This window comes from Tiliqua scincoides, chromosome 3 (genome assembly GCF_035046505.1).
Source record: "Tiliqua scincoides isolate rTilSci1 chromosome 3, rTilSci1.hap2, whole genome shotgun sequence".
In the NCBI taxonomy this organism is placed as follows: Eukaryota; Metazoa; Chordata; class Lepidosauria; order Squamata; family Scincidae; genus Tiliqua; species Tiliqua scincoides.
The window spans coordinates 178,808,502-178,821,341 of record NC_089823.1 but is presented as its reverse complement, the minus strand read 5'-3'; the positions used below and the strand labels follow the sequence as shown (position 1 = coordinate 178,821,341).

The 12,840-nt window shown below is 43.4% G+C and overlaps 1 protein-coding gene across 2 annotated transcripts in view; it reads right to left on the bottom strand.

Moving 5' to 3' along the window:
* Nucleotides 1–6,725: 6,725 nt before the first annotated feature.
* Nucleotides 6,726–12,840, bottom strand: part of HSPA12A (heat shock protein family A (Hsp70) member 12A) — a 65,590-nt gene continuing 59,475 nt past the window's right edge. For both annotated transcript variants that reach the window (XM_066620189.1, XM_066620190.1), the window contains exons 11-12: nt 12,028–12,131; nt 6,726–10,364 (exon numbers count right to left, since the gene is read on the bottom strand). In XM_066620189.1, the coding sequence (XP_066476286.1) occupies nt 9,730–10,364; nt 12,028–12,131 (739 nt within the window). In that variant the 3' untranslated portion in view covers nt 6,726–9,729. The remainder of the gene's footprint in view (nt 10,365–12,027; nt 12,132–12,840) is intronic.

Here is a 12,840-nt window from a genome sequence, read left to right as displayed (position 1 = left end):
TTTAAAGCCTGTCCTGGCCATCAGCACATCAGATGTGCTGTGGTTTCCTTGGTTTCTGGGCTGGCTGCATTTCCTGATCCTCCTCTCAACAGAGCATCAAAGTGCAAACAGAGGTAATTCCCAGAAAGGGAGAGGTTGGGGGTTAACTTCCAACCAATGTGCCTTCATGTGCCTGGCCCCCGCCTAAGAAACCATCAGGCCAGCCCTGCAAACTGGGATTCCCAAACGAGACAATGCCTCACTGGAGGGAAGGGGGCTGGAACGTTTACCTAGCTGAGCTCTGCGGACAATAAAGCCCTCTGCAACCGGCCGCTTCCCCAACAGGTGAGCTCCCCCCTGTCCAGCCCCATCCCAGGGCATTGTGACTTCAGCCCGACCACTGCCACACGTAGGCGGAGGGAGAGGCTTCCGGAACGTCCTTGCCATTCACAGGCAAGGCAGGGCAATCCAGCTCCATCGGGGGCGCTGTGGGGCCAGGAGGAGGAAAATCAACACCGCCCCCCTCCACGTAGCAATTGGACACGTGTAGGTTTACTAATCAGTCCCGTCCCCCCCGCCCACCGTGAGCAAGGAGGGAAAAGGTTAACAGGTTGCAGGATCACGGTCCTTGTGTGAACTGGAAAGCTTGGGTTGCACACTTCCAAGCACTTACCTGGGAGTAAGTCCCGCTGAACTCAGTGGAGCTCATCTCGGAGTAGACTTGCTTAGGTTGCTGTCCTACAGCCCCTGTGCGTTCGGGATTTGCTTCTTGGTTAAGGAGGCTGAAATCCTAGCCACACTTACCTGGGAGTAAGCCCCATTGACTGTAATGGGCATTACTTCTGAGTAGACATGCCTAGGATGGGGCTCTGAACCTCCTACCCCAAATTAAGACCCGGAGCGTGTATGTGTGGGGAAGTTTAACTTGGCTTCCAGGAGGTGGGGGGCGGGGGTCCATTGCCTCGCCAGGACGACCTGGTTCCTTCTCTGAGGACAGCTTTTGTCAGATCCCAGTCTTGAGAGGGAGACAGGCTCACCAGATCCAGTGGAGGACAGAGTGCCTATATACCTTTAAAGCAATGTATAGCAGAGGGAATTTGGCCAGGGGCAACTCGACATGGAAGGGTTGAAAAAGCTGCAGCTGTCCAAATTCCTTCTCTATACGATGGTTTAAAAGTATAGGCATTCGGTCTTCCAGTGGATTTGGTCACCCTGGTTAGAGAAGACACTGCTTCGTCCAGGTCAGGCGTAACAGAGATAACGTAACACAAGGTTTGCAGGATCTTGCCCTTTTTCAGCACCGTAAAGGAGCTCTCACAACTCTTTCAGCTCTTGGGAGTTTTAAAGCAGCCCAGACTTCACATGGGCACAATGGCCAGTCAGATGTCTTCAAGCCCTTCCCAACCCACAGCCCTCTCCTACTATTACTCCCCAGTAACCTAACGATCAACACCAAACATAGGGCTTAAGAAGGTCAGGGGTGTGTGTGTGCCCATTTCAATAGACCAGTGTTTCTCAATGTTTGTCCTCTGCCATACCACTTCACATGATCCACCTATTCAAAATACCACAAGAAGTAACTGGCAATGACATCATTGCCAGTTTTTTCTGGGTTGGGAGGTCAGATGCAACTTGCCAAGCACTAGTAAGAGGATGGATGGCAGGGTTTTCTTCAAGCACTGAAAAGCATGTTTTGGAGGCTCCTACCACTGTTTGTTGTGTTGCATTCCTGGTCTTGTTGCTGGGTTGCAGGTGTTCAGGGGTCTTGTGAGTACCACCAGATGCCACCACAAGTATCACTGGTGGTACCTATACCACTGATTGAGAAACACTGTAATAGATTAGTCCAGATTTTGCCTGGGGACAGCACTTCATTCTTTTGGGGGGGGGGGGGTCGGAAACAAACTTGCATGCAAAAGCCAAAGATAATCAGCACAACACATGATTTACTGTGTTTTATTTGACACATTTGAAGGGCACAGTATTCAGAAGATGCAATAATCACAAGCTGCAATGTGCTCCAGAAGCCAGTGAGGTTTCTAGTCTTGCAACAGGAAGGGAAAATGAATGAAATCACAATGACCAGTAATATTATTGTGTTTTTTTTACAATGTATTTGAAGGATTTGCAAATGAGAGTACTGTAACATTACGCCCTACACAATGCGCCGTGGTTTATTTGTAGCATAAATATGCAGTTTACCATAGCAGTGACATTGCTGTTGGTTGAAAATTACATCCTTGAACAATATATTCAAATGCTTGGGGTTTTATGGAAGCGCCATACAGTGCTCTGACTGAGTACTGATCCAGGTGACTCTGAGCACTGCTGGACGTGTATCAGATTCTACTGTAGTTGGTTCTTAATGTGCAGGTCTAGACTAAGTCATTTTGGGCCACATCTTCCATAATTTTGCTCAGACAGAAAATTCCAATGAAAGCAGTTTTGCTGACAGGCTGTATGTTTGTGTCCTCTTATTAGGGCACTGAGCACAATGCTTTTCTTACATTTTTTACTGATCAAGAGTTCTGTGAGAAACCAGCAGCAGAAGCTACTTAAATACCTAATCTATTAGTTTCTTCCTTGCCTGTGAATTATTTTTACCAAGTTAATAGACAGGCTAAGTTCTATCTATAAGCTAACCAACATATGCCACATTTTATCCATATGCCTGTAGCATATGGATACATACTAGTCACAGAATCACATTCTAGGTCTATCTCTAAAGCGTTGCAACAGACACTTATCCTAGCTTGGCTATAATGGGGGGGGGGGGGTAGATTGTGAGTGGCAGTCTGCAAGTCCAGCAAAATTATTCTCAATTTGAGGACAGAGTTGGATGAAAAAGAAAGTGTTTGGAAAAATTGCATCTCACAATAGTAGCAGTGCTACGGCAGCATTTAAAAAAATAGGCTATTGGACGTTTCCTTTAAAACGTTAAAACTACAGATAAGAGGCAGTGAATTACTGTTCAGCCACTGCTATGTGGCTATAGCCCAGAGTGCTTCCACCAACACATTTGCAATTGCCCTAGTTTTACGTACTCCAGTGGGAATCAGTTGGCAAGAACACACATACGCTGAAGCAGTGTCAGCTGCAGTATATTTTTGTAAAGCGTTGCAGCCATCTGCGAGTCATCTCCCATCATTGGCTGCAGGCATAATGAAAATATTACATCAGGGGAATGAAATCAGATCAGACACCATCATGTCTGCATCCAAAAGGAGTCCTTTCCCGGTGAGCTTTTGTACTGCTAGGTGAACTTCAGTTCTCTTCCAGATTCATGGAACTGTCCTGTTAGCAAGATGAATTAGATCTCTGTGCAGAAGTAAAGAAACTTCTGGTTTGAGACAAAACCAGATTCACAATATTGCAGAATTACATTTTGTGGTTTAGAAAGAGCAGTGAAAGTAGATTAGTTAACACATAATATATGCATATTTTGTTCAGGAAAGATAATGGGTTGGGGGGCTCTATAGTGTTGATTCACAAAGAAAGTGGTATCCTGGTTCTAAGTATTACATGTTACTGACAGCATTCATAAATATATGTTGGGTGACTCAAAAAGCCCACCCTTCTACCCCACTTTAATCTTGTCCAATTATGTGGACAAAGGAAAATGTTTAATATAGAATGAAACAAACTGCTAGTAATAGCTTGGAGTATGTGACTTACAGCCCAATTTGAACCAACTTTCCAGTGCCAATGCAGCCATGACAACAGGGCACACACACTGTAGTCTGCAGTGGGGGATAGTCACAGAAGCCTCCTCAGGGTAAGGGAACTGCATTGGTAGAGAAAGGGCTACATTGGTACTGGAAAGTTGGTTAAGATTGGGCTGTTAGTGATTCTGATCAACCACTATGATACTGAGAACCAAACCAAAGCAGGCCATTGTCCTGTATAGTCCAGATACAGAAGAAGGGTGAGCAGGCACATAATGATGACATTTTACTATTTGTCATAAAGGATTATAATTAATTGGCACATCTAAAAGCTGGAAAGTGTCTCAGGAGATTGTTACCCAAAGGATATTTTTCCAACTTGCCTGAAAAGGTGAAGGGGGGAGGGGAACAACCCTTCAAGTGCTAAGAATTTCACAGTCTTTGGTGATTGCTTCAAAATTCCTATAGTGTGAAATCCCTTCCTAATGTGGACAGGGAATATGAAGGATGGCAGTTTTACCCAGTCCTTATGTAGTAGCACTGCTCCTTTGCTAGCAATGTTAAAAGTAGTTATAAATTTGGGACCTGCATTTCCTGCCCCCTTTTAAATAGATGATGATGTGACAATTGGAACAAATATACTCTAAGACAGGGGTGTCCAAAGTTTTTGGCAGGAGGGCCACATCAGCTCTCTGATACTGTGTCGGGGGCCGGGAAAAAAAAAGAATTAATTTACATTTAAAATTTGAATAAATTTACATAAGTTTACATAAATGAATATATTAAAGATGAACTTATATGAACGAATGAAGGTCTTGCAATAGCTCAATGCCTATAAAAGGCCTTGCACAAAGCAAGGCTGGCCTTTCCTTTGCTACCGCTGCTGCATCACAGATGTGAAAGAGCAAGCAGTGGAGGGAGCCCTCATCCCACAGCTCACATGAGAGGTCAAACAGTCGCTGTCACGCTGAGAGAAGTTGCGTTGGGCCAGTGCGGGCTTCAACAAATCTCTGGAGGGCCAGAGGCTCATTGGAGACTGGGGGTTCCCTGAGGGCCGCATTAAGAGACCCCGAGGGCCGCAAGTGGCCCCCGGGCCGGGGTTTGGGCACCCCTGCTCTAAGACAATCAGGAGGTCATCATCCACTTTTTTGACTACTCAAAGGTCAGGAGGACTTTAGATGGCCATGTGGCATGGCCACATGCAATCATATTTCCATGACTGGGATGCAGATTGCACTACGTGGCCTATCAAAAGAGGTGGTAAATCAAAAATAGTTGCCCTATCACCTACCCTAGGACTGAGACATTTTTTAATTCCCTAGTAAGCAAACTGCATTCATGTTCTCCAGTTTTCTAGGTTGTCACTGTATTTATTACTTTGTTCTATAGCTAGTTTGTACAACTTGGGAGCCACTGTGCTAAATGCAGCCCACCAGAGCAATCCCCCTATTTTTATATGAAGCTGCCTTAAACATAAGAATGTATGAAACTGCCCTGTGCTGAATAGACCATTGGTCCATCTGGTTCAGTATTGTCTATGCTTACTGACAGTGACTTTTTTAGGGTTTCACATAAGGGTCTTTCCCCATCCTATGTTCTGTGTGTAAAGCAGATGCTCTACCACTAAGCTATGGCTCCTCCCCTAAAAACAAATAGCTATTTGTGACTGGTGGCCCACATTGTGTTTGAATGATCAGAAGCTCGGCAGGCCCAGTCTAACAGTAAGTATAAAGATATATCTCAAATAATAAGAGATATTATTGAAATGAACATGTGTTTTCAAATGGGACATCGTGCAAGATAACACCATGCTCCTATGTTATCACTCAATGAGAGCCTATGTATGTCCACTGAGAAGTTCCATTGAGCTTAATGGAACTTACTCTCAGGTAAATGTGTAGAGGATTGCAGCCTAAGGGCCCAATCCTAAGCATCCTCAGTGCAGGTGCTGAGCTCCAGCACTCAGTGTTGCAAACATGCCGAGAGGAGGGGCCACTGGCATTGGGTCAGCACCAGTCAGCACTTAGGCAATTGGAAGTGAGCCAGCACCAGTCAGGAAGAACTGGGGCAGGACTATCCTTCGAGCTGGGATAGAAAGCGTTGACAAAGCGTCGGGATAAAAAGCCCAACACAGAGTTTCTCAAGTCTGCACTGGCCAAATAGCTGGTGCAGACGTAAGAAGCCCCATTGAGGGGACAAGGGTTTTCCCCAGGGGAAAAGGAGGAAAGTTTCCTTTCCCCGAGGAGACTTCCGGTGGCCTTGGTGGTGCTGCTGGATGCAGGGGTAGCCATTTTGGTGCTAGTTTGCACAACTTGGGAGCCACTGTGCTAAATGCAGCCCACCAGAGCAATCCCCCTATTTTTATATGAAGCTGCCTTAAACATAAGAATGTATGAAACTGCCCTGTGCTGAATAGACCATTGGTCCATCTGGTTCAGTATTGTCTATGCTTACCGACAGTGACTTTTTTAGGGTTTCACATAAGGGTCTTTCCCCATCCTATGTTCTGTGTGTAAAGCAGATGCTCTACCACTAAGCTATGGCTCCTCCCCTAAAAACAAATAGCTATTTGTGACTGGTGGCCCACATTGTGTTTGAATGATCAGAAGCTCGGCAGGCCCAGTCTAACAGTAAGTATAAAGATATATCTCAAATAATAAGAGATATTATTGAAATGAACATGTGTTTTCAAATGGGACATCGTGCAAGATAACACCATGCTCCTATGTTATCACTCAATGAGAGCCTATGTATGTCCACTGAGAAGTTCCATTGAGCTTAATGGAACTTACTCTCAGGTAAATGTGTAGAGGATTGCAGCCTAAGGGCCCAATCCTAAGCATCCTCAGTGCAGGTGCTGAGCTCCAGCACTCAGTGTTGCAAACATGCCGAGAGGAGGGGCCACTGGCATTGGGTCAGCACCAGTCAGCACTTAGGCAATTGGAAGTGAGCCAGCACCAGTCAGGAAGAACTGGGGCAGGACTATCCTTCGAGCTGGGATATAAAGCGTTGACAAAGTGTCGGGATAAAAAGCCCAACACAGAGTTTCTCAAGTCTGCACTGGCCAAATAGCTGGTGCAGACGTAAGAAGCCCCATTGAGGGGACAAGGGTTTTCCCCAGGGGAAAAGGAGGAAAGTTTCCTTTCCCCGAGGAGACTTCCGGTGGCCTTGGTGGTGCTGCTGGATGCAGGGGTAGCCATTTTGGTGCCGCTGCACCTGTTGGAACTGCCGGCTTCAGGATTGGGCTGTTAGTCTTCATATAAGAGAGTTTACTAACAGAAGGATTGCTTCATTGTCATTCCTATGCCTTCCTATAAAAGTCATTGGGAACCATTAAAGCCCCCCCAAAAGAATTAAAAACCTAGCAGTATGCGTGCATGCTATTATTTGTGTAAAAGAAGAACGTGGTATTGTCTGACATCCTGACATTCCTCTCCCCTTATTAAAAGATCAGCTTGTGCATGTCATATCTTGCCATCTTTAAAAGCCTATAATTAGCAAAGCAGACTGAGAAACAGTATTATTTAAAATTGACCACCGAATGCAAATCAACAGGGGTAAAGAGCATTCTATACAAGAAAACAGCATTTTAGAAAGAAAACTTCTGTACAATATTTAAATATTGTATGTACATTAAATGATTTTCATAACCCATCCAAAGAGTTGCTTGTTTGTAAAGCATGGAAGGCAACATACAGAGACATATACATAGATATAAAAATTAAATATTTGACTTTAAAATACAGCGGGCAGCATAAAAGATAATGCCAACATGCACACTTTCTAATTATTCCAAAAGAATAATTATTCAAGAAACAGCAGGCCAGATACACTGTGACTAGAATTATCCAGTCTATCCCTTTGATAGATAATTCTGCAAAGCTTATTCACATTCTATCAGGGAACAATGTAACAAACAAAAATATGAGTGTGCCCCTCACTTCTTCACTGAGAATTTAAAATACTGATTGAACAATGCAGACCTGGCCCCTACAATATTATTTAAGTGCCTGACAAAGAATCTGAGGTGTTTTTTTTTTCTTTTTAAGTAAAGGGATTCTATGGCTTTTTACTCATGCATAGCTAATAGGCTCAATTCAACAATTAACCCTCCAGTAGCGTCTTCAAAGCATGATGGATTTCAGTGGATGATGGAAATGTTTTCAAAGTGATGTGAAAAATGACAGCATTTTTAGCTGACCACAGCAGACCCATTGGAGCCTTCCGCACAGTACTGGGATCTGTTTTTGAATGAATGACTCTGTGTCCGTGTAGTGACTCTCAGTTGTACGATGTTGAAGTTGCCTCCATGTATTTTAAACTATTGAACTGAAAGAATGCACCATGAAAAGAAGTGTATTTTACCAAGCCACCCTTAATCACAGTAGGTGAGTTTGCCAAGGTGAGCAGTAACATCAAATGCCTCTAGATGGTAAGTCACTCCAGACTAACCAGTTGTCAGAGTCAGACAGCATCATTGTACTACAATTCAAAGCAGTTTCCACACATACAGCTTGTGTGCCATTGCTCTTATTCACACTTGGAAGACATCCCATTTGTCACTTTCAGCTTTTGATTGTTCTGAAACCATGGTATGTATCTTTTTTTTAAGGGGGGGGGATCTCCTCTCTCCTCTCCTGGAAGCCATTTGAACCATGCACATAGCAGTGTTCTGGCTCCCTCTTTTGGTCAGAAATAGCATAGCTTGACTTTGGAAATTTTTCTTGCTATTCCCTGCTGACATTGATCTCCTGGCTGTTTTGGCAGGTGTGAGTTATTTAAGCTTCCTTAAAGCTTAAAGATGTGGTTTGTCACAGATGTGGGGAAGCTTGGAAACTGCACACTTCATAAAAGAAACACCCAGCTTATGGAACATTAATGACATCATGGAAGACAAAGGGGAGGTAAACATGTCTGTCAAAGACAAGCAACTGGTCTGCAAGTGGATTACTAACTTCTTATGTTTTCCTGATAAAGAGTTCTGAATAATGTTGAAAGCTGTATAATTCCTCCACCAATAGGTGAAATTAACTGGTTCAATGAAAATATAGCATTTTTCTGAAACTGTATTCTAGAGCTATCACTCCAACACAGATCCAACTAACTTAACAGATATCTGAGAGAGAATGAAAATGGTCCCTGACTTTCTCCAACCTGAGGACAGGCATATTTTCTGGTTAACTTCTACTCCCTTATTTGTTTTAAATATTTCTTCATGAACTGGCTAGCTGGAGGTATGTATAAAAGTGTCTCCTTTCCCGAAGTAAAATGTGATGTGGGGACACATTATAATTTTCTAAAACTACTGAAAAGAAGGACTTCTACAAGACTCATCCAATGGAGAAAGAGAAGGAGTGGAAATGCAAATGTTTTGTGGCCTAGATTTTTGTTTTTCTTAAACAGAACAGAAAAGCACCACTCCAAATACATCATGTGTGCCTATCCCGGAGCAAATATACTTTGGTAGCAAAGGAAGCCAATTTCTAAAGTTGGGTTGTCAATATTGTTCATTTCTATTTTAAAATGACAGGCCAGATGTTTGTGCTCTAGCATGCATATTCAAATATGTAAATTAGAGAGGTCTGCTTTTTAAAACTGCTAAACATCTACAAGCCTCCATGAATAACAATAGCCAATGGCACAGGCCCCCTTCATTAGCTGCTAGAGATCAGTGATTCTGGAAAGATGATATTCTGCTGCCGTAAGCATTGATATCAGGGAGAGAAATTGATTACTGGAGCCTTAAATACAGGACCAGGAATATCAGCAGTGATAGTTTTAGTCACAAATACAGACCATATGTATGACTTCTTATAGTTTGTTTTCCCAATCCAGAGGGCAGTGACCATCCAGTGACTAATTCTCATTATGTACTTAGCCATTTGGAGTTATTTTGCTTAGCACCAGATAACCATGTGTTGGGGCCACTGAACAGATCACTTCAAAAACAAAACAAAAGCCTGACATGTTCTCTTTCAATGGCTATCCTTATCTGCCTGTTAAAATTCAAGTCCATTTGATGACAAGTGGAAAACATAAGAATTGAGCATTGAAATAAGAGGCAGTGGGGATGGAAGGACAGTGATTAGTAGTTTAGGAAATCAATTCCAGCTTTGACACTTTTAGAGGTGGCAATATCAATTGCCATGGCTTTAATCTCAGTGTCCCCAAACTGCATTAGCGTTTTGATCTCCCTCCGGCTTGGCACCGATATATCTGTTCCTGTAAGATCCAGACGGAGTGTGCCACACTTTTTCACTCCTGGTTCAGTAATGAAACTGACGTTATCGTGTTCAGAGCTGTAGATATTGATCACGATGACCAGTTGGGAAGGCTTGGCAGGGGTATAACTGCGTGACACAGTCTCACCAAGTGCCACCGACTGGTCGGCAGAGATAAATTTGTCGAAGACATCAGTGCACCAGCGGGTGCCATCTTTAACAAGCAGCTTCTCTGTAGGGTGCTTCCCTTCCACATAACGATTTAGGACCCCTACGCCATAGGTCAGAGGGGAACGGCGCACTTTTATGACAGCAGGATCCAAGCCAAATAACACTGCTCCCTTAAGGATAGTGAGCCCCACATCCTGAGGAATGATAATTCGACATTTTGAGCCAAATGCATTCTGGATGGCTTGTTGTAGTAGTGGCGCTTCAGCAAATCCACCCACGAGGAACAGGAACTTCACATTAGTAACTTCTGGCTTTTCAAATAGCTCACCTTAGCAGAGAAAGAAACTGGCTTAGTCAGGAAATCTATGGGGTCAGTAAAACAATACCATGGTTAGGATCTACCAGTAAGAACTACAAATGGAAAGAGCACTTAGGGTGCAACCCTGGGTCACCCTTGGGCCAGCCCGGGAGTGTCACAGACACTCAGTAAGGCTAGTTTTCACCTCTTTTAGAGTCGGGGAAGCTAGTGCAAGGTGGCGCGGCAGCCTCCCAGGATCGCTTCCCAACTTCGGTAAATTATGCTGGCCAAGGGTGGCCAGCATTGGGGAGGGCAGAAGAAAGGTGTTCCAGGGTGGGCAGCAGGTGGACCAGTGGGAGGAGGAGGGGGACGAGACTAGAATCTGACACTTAGGCCGGATCCTAACCCCCTCCCAAGCAGTTTGGCCTTACGCCACGTCACTCGGGTCTGTGGCACCTCTTTATGCGATACAGATCCAAGTAGCCGCATGGGGTAAGGAGAACGCCGTGCGACACGGGGTAAGGAGAATGAATTCCCCCTTGCTTCAAGTTGTGTGGCAGCCAGCCTCAAACCCATGCTGGATACAGGGCAGACCAGGTGGCCTGCCTGTTTCAGTGTGAGTTGGGATGGGTTGCCAATATAGCTTCATAAGTGAAAATGAAATATGCACCTTTTAAATCAATCATACACAGGATGAAAGCATGAAGAAATTGAAATGGGCCTGATACCCTTCAATCCTAGGATGTTATTGAACGTCTGCTGACTAAAATCGTGCTTGACATCTCAAATATTTCTTCCCACTCTGGCTGTTCACAGAATGAAATAATTGTAGGATTTGACATTAGGGCTGCAAGCGGTAATCGGTTTAATTGGTAAGTTAATCACCTAATACCCTAGTTAATTAATAGGTAGGGGCCAGTTTTAATTGGTAGGGCTCAGAGACTGGGCACACATATTTTTCTTTTTTTAGGCTATTTTGGTTCTATGATGTTGTCATAATAAGAAATGAGAGAGATGGCCTTTCCTTCTCATAATGAGAACTTGCACCTTAATAAAAGTAAATGATTGTACTTGTCCTGCTCTGTCTACAAAGTCATCTAGGTTGAGGTTTTTGTATTATGTAAAAGTATTTAATAGTATGTTATTTAACATATTTAACCAATATGTTGTTTAAAAGGTGCTGAGCAGGTAGTTGGACCAGAAGTCCCCTTCCTCGAAGTCCCCTTCCAAATCTCACATTCTATGACTGATAAATTAAGCATCACTTAATCGAGAGATGTAATTAGGAGGAATTTTAATATTGGGAAGACCATCCACCAATTTCCCAAGTTCTGACTCTACAAACATACAGTTATCATAACATAAAGCAGATGCCATATATCCAGACACTGACAGTAGTTTGGATGTAGAGAACTACAAGCAGTGTTTTGCCCAAAGAAGGGGGCTTTCCTGTGCCCTTTTCATCATACCAGCCACTGTGCTTGCACAGTCACAGATTAGGACTGCACACTTAGTGACTCGTGTATCAGCTGCTGTGGTTTGAGGACAGGTTGAATGCCACACAGGAGAAATTATCTCAGGATATTCACTGGGAAAACAATTCCTGGATTACTATACTATATAGAGAAAACTCCTTGAATGTTTAATGTTTAATTAAGCAAAAATTGTCTCAGAAATTCAACATGATACGTACTGAGATGCTGTGTGATTTGGTCAATGGTGGGTTTGAAGAGGGCGTTCATTGCATCTGGACTCATCCTCAGCATTCCTTGAGAGGACCATTTCACAAAATCCACACTGCAAGAAGAAAGTTCGCTTTTAAACTAACATCTGTTTTAAAGCTAAGACCTCCTCTTTGAGATGCATTAAGTACTACCAGGATGTGCTTTCGAGAACACAGATGTGGCACAGCTCTCCTTGGAAAATGTATGAGGCCTTTTATTTTTTTAAGCAAGTAAACATTCCCCTGAAACTGTCTGATACATGTCCAGACCAATAGGTTCCTTTTTATTAAAAAATATTTATTTTATGTCCTTAAATCAATGTGTGCTGAGTTTGAATTTGTGCTGCTACCTTCTTTGTCCATGACTGCACTCTATGGTGATAATAATACAGCATATTCATGTACAGTAATAACTATGATGGGGAAGAATGACACATTTACTACTTTGTCATTTTCCAGCTGAGGCTGGAATTTGAAGTGGAAAGCTGGAGGGGCGGGGAGTGAACTGCTTCTTAACAGTTCCTGCCTGCAACTACGTTTACTTTCCCCAAGAAAAAAAATATGGGTACTTGTATCATTTTCTTTATGGGGATGGGGGAAGAAAAGTAGGAATTTCCAGTGAAAGAATGGCTCAAGGTGTAAGGCTTAAAACTCTCCTCCTGCCCTGCTGCACCCATTATCTTTCACATCAAATGGCAGCACAAATGTGTCTGCATGTGTAGGAAAAAGAATCACAGAACTATGCATCACATGTAGTTTGACTACAGATATCGAAGAAAAATA